At 36.7% G+C, this 18,062-nt stretch overlaps 1 protein-coding gene across 1 annotated transcript in view; it reads right to left on the bottom strand.

Annotated features, from left to right (window-relative positions):
• LOC100376149 (uncharacterized) overlaps positions 1-13,209 on the bottom strand; it is a 29,767-nt gene extending 16,558 nt beyond the window's left edge. Inside the window, exon 1 of the mRNA XM_002730834.4 lies at positions 12,817-13,209. Coding sequence (XP_002730880.1) covers positions 12,817-13,005 — 189 coding nt within the window. The 5' untranslated portion in view covers positions 13,006-13,209. The remainder of the gene's footprint in view (positions 1-12,816) is intronic.
• Between the last annotated feature and the right edge of the window lie 4,853 nt (positions 13,210-18,062).

Here is an 18,062-nt window from a genome sequence, read left to right as displayed (position 1 = left end):
TTCACATTGTATCTTTTCTTAGACTAGTCTCCAACTTGACCTGAATGATGGTCCCTCAGTGGAACCATTGTTAATAAGGAGACTGAGATCAAAGGTAGCATAGAAATAAACTCCTGTGTGCTGAGGATATATTGGAGGCAAAGACTGAAATAAGTAAAAAAATAAAAATCAAGATCCATTTATGAGCAAAAATAACCAATCATAGATAATTACACAACTAAATTAGGTAATAGATTTGATGGAATTTTGGATGGTACTTTCAAATTACAGATTCCTTAAAATGAAATAGAGGTTCTGAGGATAATTTGTAACAAAAAACATGAAATGTTAAAACAAAATGGCCACCAGTCGGCCATTTTGAATCTGATCTGAAAAAAACAAAATGATATGCATTAAGATACCATCATGTCCAAAGTATGTACCAAGTTAGAAGCCAAATCTGCTCATACACAACTGAGTTCTGGTTCAAAAATGACAGAAACGCTTGATTTTTAAAGAATATTTTTGCAGAGGGCACTAATGAAAGGCAAATAGATGGATCATTGAGGGAAATACCTCAGTTTGACCCCAGAGATCACATTTACTTTTTCTAATTAACGTACACTTTCCAATATTCAAAGATCTAAAAGCAGATTACAGTAAAAGCAATCTCTGATGACAAAGTAATCATTTAAAATCTACCGCTTATTTCAGAGAAGAATTAAGCCGAGTCTAATTAAGTGTTTTAAATCCCAATATTTAATTAATTGGATAATTGGAATTCATTTAGAGGGTTTGATGAACACAGCGGTGGTCACTACGTGCAAGAACACACACATGCACACATACTACAAGTGTTCTATCAATGACTTACTATGAATGTGAAAGCCGACACTCCTACAATAAGTGAAAAGTACGTGGCGGGAATACTCATTATTTACCTTACAACTAAAACAGAAACATGAACTGATCTAGTTATTTTAACTAAAAAATTGCGGATAAATAGTTTTCGAAAGATTACCAAAATAGATAATTTTATTTTCAAATTATTCTAAAAGAGAAGTTACTAATTCTCGTTAGGAACATTTACCACTGAATGGTTAAAAATCTATTAAAAAAAAAAAAGCCTGTTGATATTTATCGAGAAATAATCATTATATGATAAGAATTGAGGATATAAAATACCAGGTTAATTGTTGGTTGAAGCTGAAGTGGAGATGAGTGATGAGGATTTAATCCCTTGCGGATACAAAGTTATAAAGACACAGTTGGGACGGAATAAGTACCCAGGATTACCTTGCATACACAGTACTGGAAAGTATACATGCAATCTTTTGGACAAAATATCTCAAAATAAAAAACATAATTGCATCCTTTACATGGGAACGCTTCTCTATCTTATTTTAACATTTGCATGATTGCCTCATATCAGATTATATATTTACATGACACTAATGCAATCCGTTCCCGTACGTGAGCTCGCGGTTGGCTTCGGTAATTATACCACGACTGAACTGGGGCAGGTGAGATACTTCATATTATTTCCACCATTAATAGCTATTGACCGACACAAAAGCCGATCAAACAAATCGGTAGCGAGAAGCCGGCTTCCTGTAGGCAGTGTTAAGTCCTACAAACACATCTGGTTACATGTATCGGCACGATTTAGAGACTGAAAGAGCACATTGTTCTCCTATGGGTACCTGTGGTAAATAGATTACTTGAGGGTAATTTGCATATCATTAGCATGATAATGGTCCCATTATTACCATGATAGTACTTTGTTGCAGTAATACTCTAAGGACTCGTGGAAACATAGCACGTTTCTTTGTAAGGAAAAGCGTTTCTTTTTCTATTCAATGCAAGACGTGTAATTATATGTGTTTATAGCGAATTAATTAAAAAGTGAGGTCGCTGTCTTTTGTATGTGGTGGGCTCAGAGTTTAGAAGTTAAAATGGCTACCATTGTGTGGCTTGCTATATTAAATTGAATACAATGATCTGTGTACTTAGATAATATGCATATTAATGAACTGATCTCATTCACGGCTGGAGTGGGTGTCGCACATTCTAAGTTCATAAAGTAAGAATCAGTCATTTTTAAAGATCTCTACTATATTTATTGCACATCTTTTATCTACTTTATGTACAGAACTAGATTTCAAAGCAACTTGGACGCTAGCACCCACACAGTGTTCTTTACGTTTGAGTCAAATATCTTGGTATCACCAAGACCATACACGTCAACATTCCTCATTAAAGTTATACAGTGGACAGACGGACCACAGCGTAAAAACAGTAGTGTGTATCAAAGGCATCTATTGGACAAACGGGCCACAGTGTCCATGATGAAAAAAACAGAGGTGTATCAAATATATCCATTGGAGAGTTCGACCACAGTGTGCATGACATAAACCCTGAGGTGACTGTCAAAGTCATACACAGGATGGACCATGAGAATACCTATAGGAGAAATCCCACAAACAACATAATGCTCATAGATGAAAGAGCTCTACAAATGAAGTAGAATCAATTCACAGTTTTTGTTTATATCACTTCTCTGAATATTCAACTTTTTATGTAATACTGATGAAAATATCTAGAGAATGAAAAACAATATAACAAAAACTGTTAATTGCATTTTCATACATTTGTAGAGCTCTTTCGTCTGAGATTATGATGTAAGCCTAGACTGTTTTCTTTAATCTGGTCTGACCATACGTTTGGTGACAAACGCAATCATTACATCAACCAAGAACAAATGAATCAGCAGACAGTGGTATCCCACAATGCCATTGTTTGATTCCAAAGATTTATATGACCCCATTGTTCAACTGACAGTAAATACATAATTGCCGGTATCAGTCACAGCATAGCTGTTAGCAGCAGACTGAGGGAGAAACTATCGTAAACTGTGAAATACTTTATTTTAGCTGGAATTAATTTTCGCTGAAAAGACTTTTTGAGTGTTTTGTATGGAATTTATTTTCACTGATTTTTGATGAGTTGAATGTAAAATATAGGAAAGAGGGTATATTCTCTGGAATCATCCCTTCAGCAAAAATTAAGTATTTTACAGTAATTTATGCTAGAAATGTTTGTGATTGCAAAATTTTAACCTTTTCTCACCCAGATTTTTCTGCACTTTTTTCTGGAAATGAATCCTTATTTTGGAGCCAACAGACAAAATTTTAGTAAATTTTCAATTTTTACTTAGAAAGATTTGCTATTTTTGTCCCAATCGTCTGAAGGAAAGTGCAATCTATAAACTATTTTGTTAGTTTGTGATGAAAAATAGGAATTGGTGAAAAGGTAAGGCATCTGCGAATACAAAATCACAGTTACTCATCGTTGTAGGACCCAAAAAAGTATTTTCAGTGTTACAAAATTCAACGATTTTCACCGACTCACAAAATTTGCGAAAATTCGTCCCTTGCGAAATTATATCAGTTTACAGTATACGAAAAACAAAACTCGTCCATTTCACCAGGATTCTAGAAGAAAATGTAGGCATAAAATGGAAATAGTTGACCCTTAAGGTCATTGTCTTGGACAATACAAGTCTATAAACACAAAAGATTCAGGAGAGTACAATTTGTTGGTTTGTTTGTTTTGTTACTCTAATTAGTAAAAACCCTTTGTGAACGAATCGCATCAGTACACACAATTATCACAAACATCTTGCACTATGAGAGAGAACTGCAACAATAGTATTAAAGGGCATCCTCCCCTCATGTACAGTTCAAAAGACTGCTTATTCATTTTAATGAGGCTGCTTACTCAAGTTTTCTGAAAAAAATAAACATCGAAAAACAATAATTGTATCTTGTGTTTGTCACAAAACTTGTGGTCAGACCAGATTAAAGAATAAAGTCTAGGCTAACATAAAATTCTCAGACGGAAGAACTCTACAAATGTATAAAAATGAATTAACAGTTGAATTTTAAATATAGGAAAAAAGGATTTTATTTTCACTGAATCTTTCTTTCAGCGAAAATTAATTCCAAGTATTTTACAGTATTTCATGAAAAGTTGAATATGCAGAGAATGAGAAGTGATATAAACAATAACTGTGAATTGATTCGGGCCTAAAAAAAAGAGCACTGAGTGTTCGGGCAGCACAATGTGGGTTGCACTTATCACCTGTTGATGCATTTCCCAATTCATTTTAGCTTGAAGACGTTCAAGTTCAAGTTTAATCGTTGTCAGTGCAGTAGAGCTTCGCCAGCTTTCATGGAGTTTGCCAACAGATAGTTAGACATGTCGTTGCTTTTATAAATGGCCACAAAATGTCACATGGTAACTATGTACACAATACAAGGTGTTGTAATTAACAAAATGTGTTTAATTAACATCGGGCTTATTCGTCACTTATCCGTGTTATGTCATTTGGTAGTTAATTAACATAACGTGATTAATTAACATTGTGCTTATCTGTGTTACTGTAGAATACTTTATTTTCGCTTGGAATTTATTTTCACTATTTTCGCTGAAGTGATGATTCCGTGAAAATAAAATCCAGCAAATATACTTTTTTTCCTATATTTCACATTAAACTCATCAGAAATCAGTGAAAATAAATTCCATACAAAACGCCCAAAAAGCCTTTTCAGCGAAAATTAACTCCAGCGAAAATAAAGTATTCCACAGTACGTCATCATTTGGTAATTTATTAACAAAGTGTTTTAATTAACATGTTGCTTATTTGTGTTATGTCACATTTGGTAATTAATTAACATGAAGTGTTCAACTAGCATGGTTTGTAATTAATTAATTAACAAAGTGTTTAAAAAAACATGTTTCTTATTCATTACTAATCATCTTATGTCATCATTTGGTACTGTAATGGATAAAATATTCACTGCTTTTTAATTTTCTATTTTCGTTGATAAGTGAAATTTTCGAAATCAAATTTACATGAACAATAGAATTTGTAGTTTCCCTGCCAAATTTGTTACAAAAAAACCCAGTGACAACATCAAAATAGTGAACTTAAAACAAATGATTTCACAGTAATTAAACTTCTGTGTAATTTAGTACCATATTATCTCTATTAGTAGCACATGCACTTAACAGAGGTATGTCTATGATCACAATGAATTATATTTTAATGTTCAACAAATTCAATTTTTGCGATTTCAATAGACTAAATATGGTAGTGTAAAGAGTTACCTTAGCTGCAACCAAATTTTGTAGTTGACAATTGAAGAATGTTAATTGTGACAAATTTTAACAAAAAAAATGACTTCATATGAAACGTTTACTGCTACAATATCAATGAGACACCAACCCACCCCACCCCACCATCTCCACCCCCACCACAGAATTTGCCTCTCACAATATTAAAGATGTTTATGATAATAGGGAGAAGAAAATTTTAAAAAAGCTTAGAAAAAACTTCCTCATGCTGCGGGATTAGAAATCGTGGATATTTAAAATTATTTACAAATGTAAAACTATGTAAGGCAAAATCCATATTTCTAGTGTTGTTGTTGTAGGGCTTCTGCAAGTCTGCAAGTCCAAAATCAATAAAGATACTATCATTCTTTATTTAAATGATTATAAACAATGATAATTATGTAAGAAAAACATGATTGGAAATTGAATAATCCAGAGAAAGCAGAATTTGACCTTTAATTAATTATTTGGCACTACTACAAAAGTTTCTTTCAGTTTTCTCCTATTAGAACATGTTTTACAAAACAATTTCCGCAGGTAACAAGAATTAGGGAAATAATGAAAGAAACTATGCAATCATCACTAGGAGCTAATCTACAAACATCTGAGGGAATTACCCAAAATCACTAAATAGAACAGTTGTGTGTCTAAACATAAGCCTGTCAGCTAATATGAATACCCCAAAGCACCTACATAATAGTTTCATTGAACTGATGAGTGGATATCTATATGAAAAACTAAAAATTATTGTAAGTAATAAAATTGAGAAACATAGAGCTCACTCAATGAGTGATGGTGTAAATGAAAAAGCATACGTGTGAGTAATAGAATCACTCATCGAGTAATTATGTAAATATGTATTAATTCAGTAATTACAAAAATATACAAAGCTTACTCCATGAATAGTTATATAAATATGCACTAGCTTTGTAATAACCTAAATATGCACTGCTCACTCAGTGAGTAAAGGCCTAATAAAACAGCACTGCTCACTAAGTGAGTAAAGGCCTAATGAAACAGCACTGCTCACTAAGTGAGTAAAGGCCTAATGAAACAGCACTGCTCACTCAGTGAGTAAAGGCCTAATGAAACAGCATTGCTCACTCAGTGAGTAAAGGCCTAATGAAACAGCACTGCTCACTCAGTGAGTAAAGGCCTAATGAAACAGCACTGCCCAGTGAGTAAAGGCCTAATGAAACAGCACTGCTCACTCAGTGAGTAAAGGCCTAATGAAACAGCACTGCCCAGTGAGTAAAGGCCTAATGAAACAGCACTGCTCACTCAGTAAGTAAAGGCCTAATGAAACAGCACTGCTCACTAAGTGAGTAAAGGCCTAATGAAACAGCACTGCTCACTCAGTGAGTAAAGGCCTAATGAAACAGCACTGCTCATTCAGTGAGTAAAGGCCTAATGAAACAGCACTGCTCACTCAGTCAGTAAGTAAAGGCCAAATGAAACAGCACTGCTCACTCAGTAAGTAAAGGCCTAATGAAACAGCACTGCTCACTAAGTGAGTAAAGGCCTAATGAAACAGCACTGCTCACTCAGTGAGTAAAGGCCTAATGAAACAGCACTGCCCAGTGAGTAAAGGCCTAATGAAACAGCACTGCTCACTCAGTGAGTAAAGGGCCTAATGAAACAGCACTGCTCACTCAGTGAGTAAAGGCCTAATGAAACAGCACTGCCTACTCAGTAAGTAAAGGCCTAATGAAACAGCATTGCTCACTCAGTGAGTAAAGGCCTAATGAAACAGCACTGCCCAGTGAGTAAAGGCCTAATGAAACAGCACTGCTCACTCAGTAAGTAAAGGCCTAATGAAACAGCACTGCTCACTAAGTGAGTAAAGGCCTAATGAAACAGCACTGCTCACTCAGTGAGTAAAGGCCTAATGAAACAGCACTGCTCATTCAGTGAGTAAAGGCCTAATGAAACAGCACTGCTCACTCAGTCAGTAAGTAAAGGCCAAATGAAACAGCACTGCTCACTCAGTAAGTAAAGGCCTAATGAAACAGCACTGCTCACTAAGTGAGTAAAGGCCTAATGAAACAGCACTGCTCACTCAGTGAGTAAAGGCCTAATGAAACAGCACTGCTCACTCAGTGAGTAAAGGCCTAATGAAACAGCACTGCTCACTAAGTAGTCATGGAATAAATAAATATATACAGGTAAATATGTGAGTAATGGCCTATTGAATATGCACTGCTCATTCAGTGAGTAATAACAAATAAATATGTACTACTCAATGAGTAATGTCATAGATATAAACACTGCTAACTCAGTGAGTGAGTGAGTGAGTGAGTGAGTGAGTGAGTGAGTAACTGATATATATGCACTGCTCACTTACTCAGTGAGTATGGCGTAAATGAATACACTCTGCTCAGGGAGTAATATGCACTGCTTACCTGGGGAGTAGTAGAGTAAATGAGTATTAATGAGGCTGAATAGATGACAGTTAAATTACAATGGAAAGTGGTGGTGTCATGACATTATCCTCAGTGTGAGGCAGACCATGACAAGATGTCAACAGCAGGGGTGCATTTGTGACTCTGACATGAGGTCTTCAGTGGGGGGTTCACATATCGATGTATCCTGACATGAAGTTTTCAGTGGGGGGTTCACATATCACTGTATCATTTCAAAGTACATGGCTTTACACAGTATGAGTGAAACGCTTAACAAATCTACATGGCAGGACTCGGTTCTCGGTGACAGACACACCAAGAGTAATACGGCTGGCATTTACGCTGCGGGTCAAAGTGGAATATTACAGAATCTTATTTCCAGCGGTACTTTCAACATTCCGGGTTAATTTTTGTTTTCCCAGAGAGTTAGCCTGACTGAATTGAACTGCTGGGATTGTCTTGATAATTATAGTCACGGACGGATACAGCAGTCTGATGTTTTTTTTTCAAATTATTCATCTAAATTACGTGTATTTGTTTTTCTTCTTCAAATTCTAAAATTGATAATAATAAAATACAGTGATATGGAGGCTTGAATATTTTACAATTAATTATTAAGTCTCATTTGGTCTGGTAACTAGTGATGCATGTCCATGACACGCCTCAATGTAACACAGCCTTGCTGAATTTTAAACAAAGAACAAACAAACATAGAGTCCTGTACTGGATTACAGATTACAGTTCTCGTTTTTTTTAAGGAATATTGTTTTGAGCTGGGGAATGAAGTAGTTGGCACGTCTGTGGTACGCTAGAAAGGCATGCTTTAGCTTGCCAATGGGCACATTATCATGACATTGCGCAGGTAGAAACGTATGAACCATACCATATGACATACTATGTCTATTATTGTATTCCAACCCTTAGGGTACACATTTTTTAATTAAGTATATTTGAGGCTGAGTGTTTTATTTCTGTCGGCCTGTTGGGCATTTTTTTTTTGTGTCTAGGGAATGATTTACAGACACGAAGATTTTTTTTTATATTTTGGCATCGAGATTTAAATGCATCAGTTTTCAACTGAAATAATTATCAGTAATTTGACTTTGTTGCATGCTGGCTTTTAGATATTAAAGGACAAACCATTAATAGTAGAGGGGGTTATCTGAAACTACTGTTAAATACTTTAGCTTAAATTAATTTTTCTTGAAAATACATTTTGGCTGTTTGGTATAAAGTTTATTTTCATTTATTATTGACGAGTTCAATGTAAAATATAGAAAAAAAAGATTTTCACCAATTCATCCCTTTAGCAAAAATAACAAAAATAAATTTCAAGTGGGAATAAAGTAATTTACAGTAAATCTGCATAAATTACTTCATTACTTTGAAAAGCGAGTATTACCACACATTAAAGAGGGAGAGGGTATAAAAATGGAAAAAAATCAGAACAGGAAATCAAAAACTCTATCACCAGCCCTATCATTTTAAAGCAGCCTTTGAATGACCCTAAATTAATTACCTTAAAATAAACTACAATCAGCCAAAACAGGCAGAGAAAATCAGTGTAAAGCCGAGAAATGATAGATTACTTGAGTCTCCTAGTTACAGCTCTACATACTGTTTGCTAATTAAATTGCAGCATAGTGAAACCCATGGAAGAATGTTAAACTTGCAAAGCAGTGCACAAGGTTGGGCAGGGTAATTTATCATTTAACCTTTAGTGTTAAGCAAGTATACTGTTTTCATTACGCTTTTATTTAGATAGCTAATACATATGCCATCTGGTTTCCAACAAACTTTGTCTGAAACCCTCCCTCTGCCTGCCTACTAGTAGCAAGACCTTAGAGGGGCATACGTCTATGCCTCTATGAGTTTTGTGTTACTAGTAGTTTTTTCTGTAAATGTAAAAAAAAAACAATCATACAAGTCATTTTAAAGTTGTGCAGTAGGAAAATCTCCATTAAACTTGCTGTAAAAGGTATTTCTTGAATATAATTTTAAATAATGTTATTTCGTGAGAGCCAAATCATTGTGAATTCTAATGCAAAATTGTATTGGGATCTTTAGGACAAGAAGATAGCAACTTTCACTGAGATGCTGGGGGTTCACAGTGACGTTCACTGTTGTCCTAGGGAGTTACTTTGACTTTCTTGAAAAATTTTGTGAAATCACGGAAATTGATAGCTATGAAAACAAGCAGCCTCTCGGCTGAGATACCTCCGCTGTTAGCAATGCACATTTCAATTAAAGAACAGAAGATATCATTAGAAAATGAACAATACGTATAGTATCAATGCAATGGGACTTGCTGTTTTCAACAAGAATTCAAAAATATCATTTTTCACCATAAATGATTGTGGTTTTTAACAAGAAGAAAATATCACTTTTTACCAAAAATGACAAAAATATTCACCAAAATTAGATAATTAAAGATATCATTACAAAATGAACAAATCTGAGAGAGGTCCACATGTAGTACCTATATATGTAATATCAAAGCAATTGGACTTGCAGTTTTTAACAAGAAGTTGAAAATATCACTTTTTACCAAAAATGACAAAAATATTCACCCAAATTAGAGAATTGAAGATATCATTACAAAATGAACAAATCTGAGAGAGATCCACATGTAGTACCTATATATGTAATATCAAAGCAGTTGCACTTGCGGTTTTTAACAAGAAGTCAAAAATATCACTTTTTACCAAAAATGACAAAAATATTCATCAAAATTAGAGAATTGAAGATATGAAATGAACAAACCTAAGAGAGGTCTACTCAAGGTACATATACACCAAGTATCAAAGCATTTAGGCTTGTAGTTTTCAAGAAGAAGTCGAAAAAGAAAAACATTGACACGGACGACGACGGAAAATCACTCATATGATAAGCTCCACTCAACAAAGTCGATAGCGGAGCTAATAAAAAAGATATTTTAGCATGTCTGAATACATAATGAAATTAAAGAAATGATTAAAAATAATTAAATGAAAACTTATTATTAAAGTCATTATTACAGGGACATATACCACATTTTTGTCAATTTTTGAATTTATTTAATACTGTGCCAAAATTTGAGCCAAATGTGCACATGAGTGAAATGTTACCTGTCATGTGTCCAAAAAACACTTAAGACAGTTGAAAACTGAATTTTCAATCCACTAAAAATTTATCTTCCAGATATCTGCATGTACAATCGTGCAATGTTACATCACATATCTCTCCACATGGGTACTCATTCAGCAGCACCAAGGTAACTGACACACTATTACCATGATTATAAAAAAAATAAGAAAAGCTAATTGAATACCGATGCAAAAAAATTATTATGATTTTCTCTCCGGGTAATTCCCACGTACACGGACAACAATAACAACCAACTCTGCGCTCTGGACCATTCGTTTGTTGGATGTCAGTTGGCAAATATGACATGCCCCAACTATGTATTGATGTAGATAGCATATAGATAAGCATGTTGACTCCATGGAAGATGGATGTACAAACATGTGGGATTACATGATTAGATGACTTAAAGTCACCCGCATAACAAACAGAAAACACAAAGGATTACAAGAAATGTCAAACCAACACTGACATTTAGCTTTACAGGCCATATCAACCCCCTCCATATTTAGTTTAATGTAACCTCTTTGAAGACGGCATTCCTGCCGACTGCAACACAGTTTTCACGCTGACTAACAATACACAATAAAGGAAGTCAAAATAGGGCTAATAAATCCGTCTCTATGATACTACCCAGCATTGTCAACAATCTTAGCATCAAACCAATGTTAATTACATATTCAGTGTGTAAACAACAGAAAGAAAACTATTAAAAATTAAGTGGACTATTCCGAAGTAGACCTGTGAATAGATGACACCTCATAAACATGTGCACAGGCAGTTTTAGTGTATTCATTAGATACAACGACTTGAGCAACAAGTTGCAAAAAAAAGAATTAAACTCAAATGAAATAGCTCAATTGTTTTTGAGTGGAGTATTTCTTGGGATGGGATCAATAATGGTTATTATTATAAAATATCAACACACTGTTACTTTTTGCACTTTGTTCCAAAATTTGCATTAAATAAGTAACTGTGACATTTTTTGCGCACATTAAATTTCAAATGATTTTGGTTTAAGCAAATAGGTATTTTGTTGAAACTATGTATAACAATTTTACTAAGGATATAAAAGATTTTCTTAGCCAGCATTAAGTTTTATTAAGGTTATCTCAACGTTGTTCTCGTTCTTTGATGTGGAAGTTTGACTTTAAAATAAGCATGGAAATTAGGGTGAATACTGCATTTAATATGCATTGGTTGGTGTAGCGACACGGTGTCATCGTATCAATGTACGCTGAATAGCCGTAACTGTTTAACTCGTGCATTGCTTCGACGCAGTTTCAATGTAGCGCCCTTATCAGAGCGCTGAATGGCCAGATAAAAGCTGCTCTCCGAACAAAAGCAACCCTACTGTGAGGGATTATGGTTTGCATTGTGAAAACGGGTCAAAAACACTAGTATAACATCCTACCAATGAAACATTCAGCTGCATTCATAGGCGGTGCCATACAGTACTTTTTTTTTGCCAAGATGAATTGGTCGGGCATATGTGCCGTTAATACGCCGTGCACTGCGGTGGTGCGCTGCTCCGAATAGCCACAAACAGCATGCATGATACCCCGAAAAATGTGCCACAGCCTTACTACCCATATTGATCCACTATTGTGTTCATTTAGGCGAGAACAAAGCACGGCTAAGTGTTCTAGGCAAAACACAGTGATAGAGTTGCCCATTATTACAGACTAATGCACTCCCGTTTTTCATCCAATGTAACTTTATGCAAAACCTCAGCGACCAAAATAGGAGTTGCAATCCACCTTTTGAAGGGTCCCTAATACCAAGTCCGTTCAGCGTTTACCCTCAAGCAAAACACTTAACGTGGGCAAAACCAATCGTACACAAATCTCCAATTTCACAAGTCTTGCGGCCTTGTTTATGTGAAATACTGAACGCGGAGTTAAAACCAAACCTCGGTTTAATGCCGAGTTGTCACGTACGGGAAAGACTTCTGTGATACATTAAATATCTAATTCACATGAATATGTTGCCACTAGTTGATTGTCAACTCATGATCGTACAGTCTGTTTTACATTAACACTCCAAACAGCGAGATGAACTCATTCCTTGCCTCATAGCAAAGAGGACGAAGTATGCCGCGGTCAACTTATCAAATTGAACGTTGCCTACGTACCTGTGCAATGTCTCCCTCGGCGCTGATTTTAGCCCCAGCCGGTGAGAAGTGGGCCTCCAACTCGTAACTTCGTGAGGTATAGTCACCATTATCTAGTGGTTCATAGAGTACGACTTGTAACAAGGCGAGTTCCTTGGCCAGCGCGTTCATGCTCAGAAACACCAACGTTACGGTCACATAATGTATCATTTTGGCCACGAAGAACACCCCAAACGGGACATATTTTCGTCCACGATCCCGAATTCCGGACTGTTATAGCGGTTTGACTTTAGTTGTAGGTTGTCCCGTAATCAGTTGTGACCGATTACCCTGCCTAGTACTCGCGTAGAGGTACTCCAGTGTTGCCGTTTCATCGGGCTGTAACTCATCAAACCTCACTTCACTTTGTGGCGGTTCCGACTTCACAATTGCCGGTCACGTGGCCATCAAGGCTATCCCCGCCCACGAATGACTTCAGTCGTTTGCCGCCTCATTTGCATAATCTATGCTGAAGTCGAGCAGCGTAACATGAACAGGGCGGTCTGTCAACTTAGGAATATATCGTTAACCCTTGCGGCCCGTGCTTTAGTTCGTGTGAAAGACTGATTTACGTTCTTCAACTTGTTACCAAAAAAATGCAACCCGTTGAATACGTATGTACACATACGTTTATCAAAGAAATCACCGCGGCATGCAATAATTCGAATAAAAGGAGAAATATCTCTCTGTCCGTTAGTTCGTGTATTGCCCCGAGGAGTGATGCCCCCTTCCCGGATACCTTCACCACTCAACTGCCACGAGGCGCTCCAGCTCATTTCGTGCTTACTGATTGCCGAGTCTTTACTATATTGATATCAATTGTACTTTACATTATAGCGTTTTAAATGAGTTTGATTAAAAGTCTCAGCTAAGAGCGCCGCCTGACAGAAAATACAGCATGAATAAAATAGTTTTGTTTTACAATTTATTTTAATTCGGTCAGCGAAGTACTAATGCATATATTTATTAAAATGTATTCCGATGGGGGAAATGTATAATTTATGGTTTATTGAGTAGAAATGTCAACGGACGGTAAATTTGAAGGGTTTAGGTGTAATGATACTCAGTGCGGCCAGCGTTAAATTAATAGTGACAACACTGTCAGCGGAGTCAAATATCCCACGCCATATACCCACACAAAGTGGCGCACTGCTTGGCCTATTTCCAATAACGCCTTCCCTTCGTGATCTCAACAACTACTACAAACAAATATCGTCGGCTTGCTTTGATATGATCTTACACACAATTTGCCGTTTTATCTCTGATCAAACAACTGTTGCGTTCCTCGTAGATACATAACTATCAGTGCTTTTATTCGCCAGCTTTTACATTATCGGTCTCCGCGGGGTTAAACAGTTTCGCCGTTGTTCTTAATGTCTAGGCGGTGTTTCTGTCCGTGTTTCTTGATATCGATACAGTCGACTGTATTACCAAAGCACGGTGTGTAACATTTGAAACCAGCGCGGGTCGGGGTTGGCTGCGTTGTACGACACAGGCGAAGTTTGCTAAACAATAAAGTCGATTTCAAACACAGAAGAACCGTCGCCGTTTGAGATATATACGTACGGGTACTGTTCGCGTCAGTGCATTTCCCTGTGAACCAAAAAACAACAACAGTTCGTTGCGGGCGGGTGGGCGTGCGGTGTGTGTGGGGAGGGGGAGGGGGTAATGCACATGTGGCCCAATGCGATAACCACGCCCTTTCATGTCTTGCTATGCTGTACATCTAAGTTCAAAACACCAACGCGTAAATAATATGTCCATTCCTTCATACCACATGGGTTGGGCTATTTCATCCACTGTTGAAGCAGATGATCAGATTTCCTCGACTTTTGACAATATGGTTAAATTCTAAGCTTTTGTTCATAAAAATATTCTTTTCGCTCAAAAACACGGGGATAAACAACCATGAAAATGGTGAATTTTGAGAAATATATTGTCAAAAGCTCTCATCGTATCTCAGAATTTTCATTTTTTTTCTCCAAAATAAGTATGTCGTCCCGGGTGAAAAACTCGTAAATTTAACAACTTTTGGAAACAAGAAATTAATAATCGATAATTTTTTCCCCTTTTACTGGGTCGAATACACGACCATAACAGTATTATTGGAAACACGCTAATGGCTAATACATTCAAGTTAAAATTCTGTTTGGTTTGGCGGTTTGACGCGTATACCGATCTTCGTTTTCTTATAATCCCCTTTATTCAGGAAGTGTAGAGTATCGCCTTTTTCTACACAAATGTTGTGATACGAACCAGCGAGTTGCGAGTTACCGAGCCGAGTCGGTTTATTTTTCTATTACCCCCGGGGACGGTTTGCATCGTGTCGGTGAACTCTTTGATGTGATTCCGAAATTATCCGTGCTCAAACCTCCCCGGAGAAGACCCAGGGCACCTCTCTGTTGTACCGATCGGGTGAAATTACGCGAGAGTTACTTGGAACATGCTTGGAAGTGTGCCACAGCTGTTTTATTCTATCGCCGGAAAAAGAAAAACACGTATTTTCAGCGACTGATTCATGAATTCCCACTTCATTAGATCGGTAATGCACTCTCCTGACGAAATAATAAAAATATCGAAAGTCGTATATATTTTGATTTAATATTCTAGTATTTATTGTTCTAAAGATAGATGCATCGGGGTAGATCTGCACAGACAAAACAATAAACAAATCGTACATCAACAAATGACAGAAAAAAATATGTTTATACACAACACAAAAACACATTTGATAGAGAAAAGTAAAGGAAAAAAAGCTTTCTAAAACCTAAATGAAGAAACGCGGTATGGTGAATTGAATGTTCTAGCCTCATTTCCTTCCACGCATACACACTCCGAGGTTCTAACGGTTATCCCGTAAGCCAAGATCCACGTAGGGTCACGGCTACATACAAACCGCCTTTGGTCACGTGGGGGTATACACGCAGGAGGTATAGTTAATGGGCAAAGTTATTACACATATTTGGGTTGGAACCAAACACGGTCTTCACGATCATAAAGGTAACATTGGAATGATTGGGGACAGTAATTGATATGGACGGCAACGATCTATGGGATGTATGCCCCACAGTAAATATTTTAAAGGGCGGTGGTCGTCGTGCCGCGCATGTGCGACATTTGTGTTGATAAACATTGATTTTTCCACAACCCAATGCGCTCTTCTAATGGAAATCACAAGTCTGAGGTTTGACCTGGGCGCGACTTGCACTAATTAACGCCGGTGACTCTTTCGATACCTTCCAATCACCTAAAAAAACAATTAAAGCTTGCTAACGTCTGAGTTTGTATTCGTTGATCTGCCAAAACAGCCAAAGTCGCCATGTTTTATGAGACCCATATATCTCACTCATGCGTGGCGCGACTACTACCGCCCTTTAACCAAAGTATGAATTTATGAAAATGATGACGCAGTTTATATAATATATGTTACGCTACGACCCTGTGTTAGGTATGCTCACGCCAAACGCTAATACCGAATGTTAGAGATGGTGAAGTTATACGCTACGACCAATTACTCGGGCTGACACATTTGAAATTATACATGTCGTCATTTTTAAAACACTATAACTAACTTAGGCCCAATGTTGTATTGCTCATCGTTACTGACTTGGACCTTATATGTAAATGTCGCCGAGATCTCCTTAATACCGAGAGAGACACGAGACTTGACTCCCCCGTCCATTTTCTCCTGTCATGGCGTTCTCATTACATAGAAAAGGAAAGCAGTAGACGTGCTGGCGTCAGAGAACGGAACACGATTTAAAGTAGATACATAACTTAGCCTAACAAATTCGTTACCGTTTGATTTTAATGACTTGCCGACATTTACGACTCTTTCCATACAAATACAAATAAATACATAAATACATCGTTAGCAAAACACGATAAATTTGCTATTTAAGTTCCTGTGAGCCAACACATAAGCAAAATTGACAACCATAGAACACTTGTTCCACCTCCTATTAATTCAGAATAAGAGAAATGCCAAGGAAAATGGCAAATAAAATATATGTGTAGATTTGTGTTTGCCACTCTTGAAATCCATAAACGGTGAGGTTTTTTTTTTCAAATACGTTCCCAGAAGTGTTTCAATTGATTCAGCATTGAATCATGCAAAATCATTTTTTTGTTCGAACTGTTTTCGAGAAAAATGTTGAGAGTTTACGTAACGGCAAGTTCCGCCATAGACAACGCTATCGAGTCGCCATTGTGAAATCGCGCCCTCCATTGAAATATAACGCGTATCAACGCTCAGCGCGCCAGTGTTTTTCGACCTTGTTGGAAGGTTTGTTTTCAGTTATTTTACGCTCTTATCACAAATTACTTCACCTGGCTTGTGGTTCTCTGGCTCTGAATAAGATTTCGGTGGGCCTTTTCGTCTTATGTCTATTTCTGAATTCCGTGTCAAATTAAAGGGCGGTGGTTGTCGCGTCGCGTCATGTTCGATATGGGACTCATAGCGACGTATACAACGAGTGTAAAATAAATTGTTAAAATTCCAACACTCACTGCATGACGACCATCGTCCTTTAATGGTTCTATAACATATCATACAACACAAAGTCAACACACTGGCACCTTAAACATATAGAAGAAATCTAAGAAGGCTGCAATTATGTTGACTTGTGTGTGTATTTTTATTGAATTTTTTTATTAAAATGCTAATCGTACATCAATGATCTGATTAAAATGTTACTATAACACACATTACACACTAATTGAAATGTCGTTAGTTAAGTATCAAATTTGAAATAAAAATATTTGTTGGGTAAAAAAACATTTGTTTGAGAAAAGGTCATGTTAGTGGGTCGTAAACAGAACAATATTATTACCATAGAAACGAACAAACAATCAGTAGATCACAGTCCCTCAACACCTGGTGGAGGGACAGTGAGTAGATAGATAACGCCGTGTATTCATTGTGGCACTCCTGTGCTGCATTACGTTAGAGTGGATACAGTATTTTTAATCCGATTTAGTTCAAGCACAATTAAATAATAAAACGATAATAGAATGATTACGTAACAGTATAACACTCCGTTGTCATTAACAACAGGAAGCTGTTCACGTGCACAATGCTAGAATCATCGTGCTTGACGTAAATTTCTACTTGACAGTCTGGGCCATGGACTGGACTAGTCCATAAGGACTATTTCCACGGTCCACACCAGAATTACTACTATTGTATTTTGTTATAAGTTCTGTAATAATGGTCATTCTGATGAAAT

The sequence above is a fragment of the Saccoglossus kowalevskii genome, chromosome 16 (genome assembly GCF_978046115.1).
Source record: "Saccoglossus kowalevskii chromosome 16, keSacKowa6.1, whole genome shotgun sequence".
Classification (NCBI taxonomy): Eukaryota; Metazoa; Hemichordata; class Enteropneusta; family Harrimaniidae; genus Saccoglossus; species Saccoglossus kowalevskii.
Note: the sequence above shows the minus strand (reverse complement) of the source record. Positions and strands in the feature narration are given on the sequence as shown.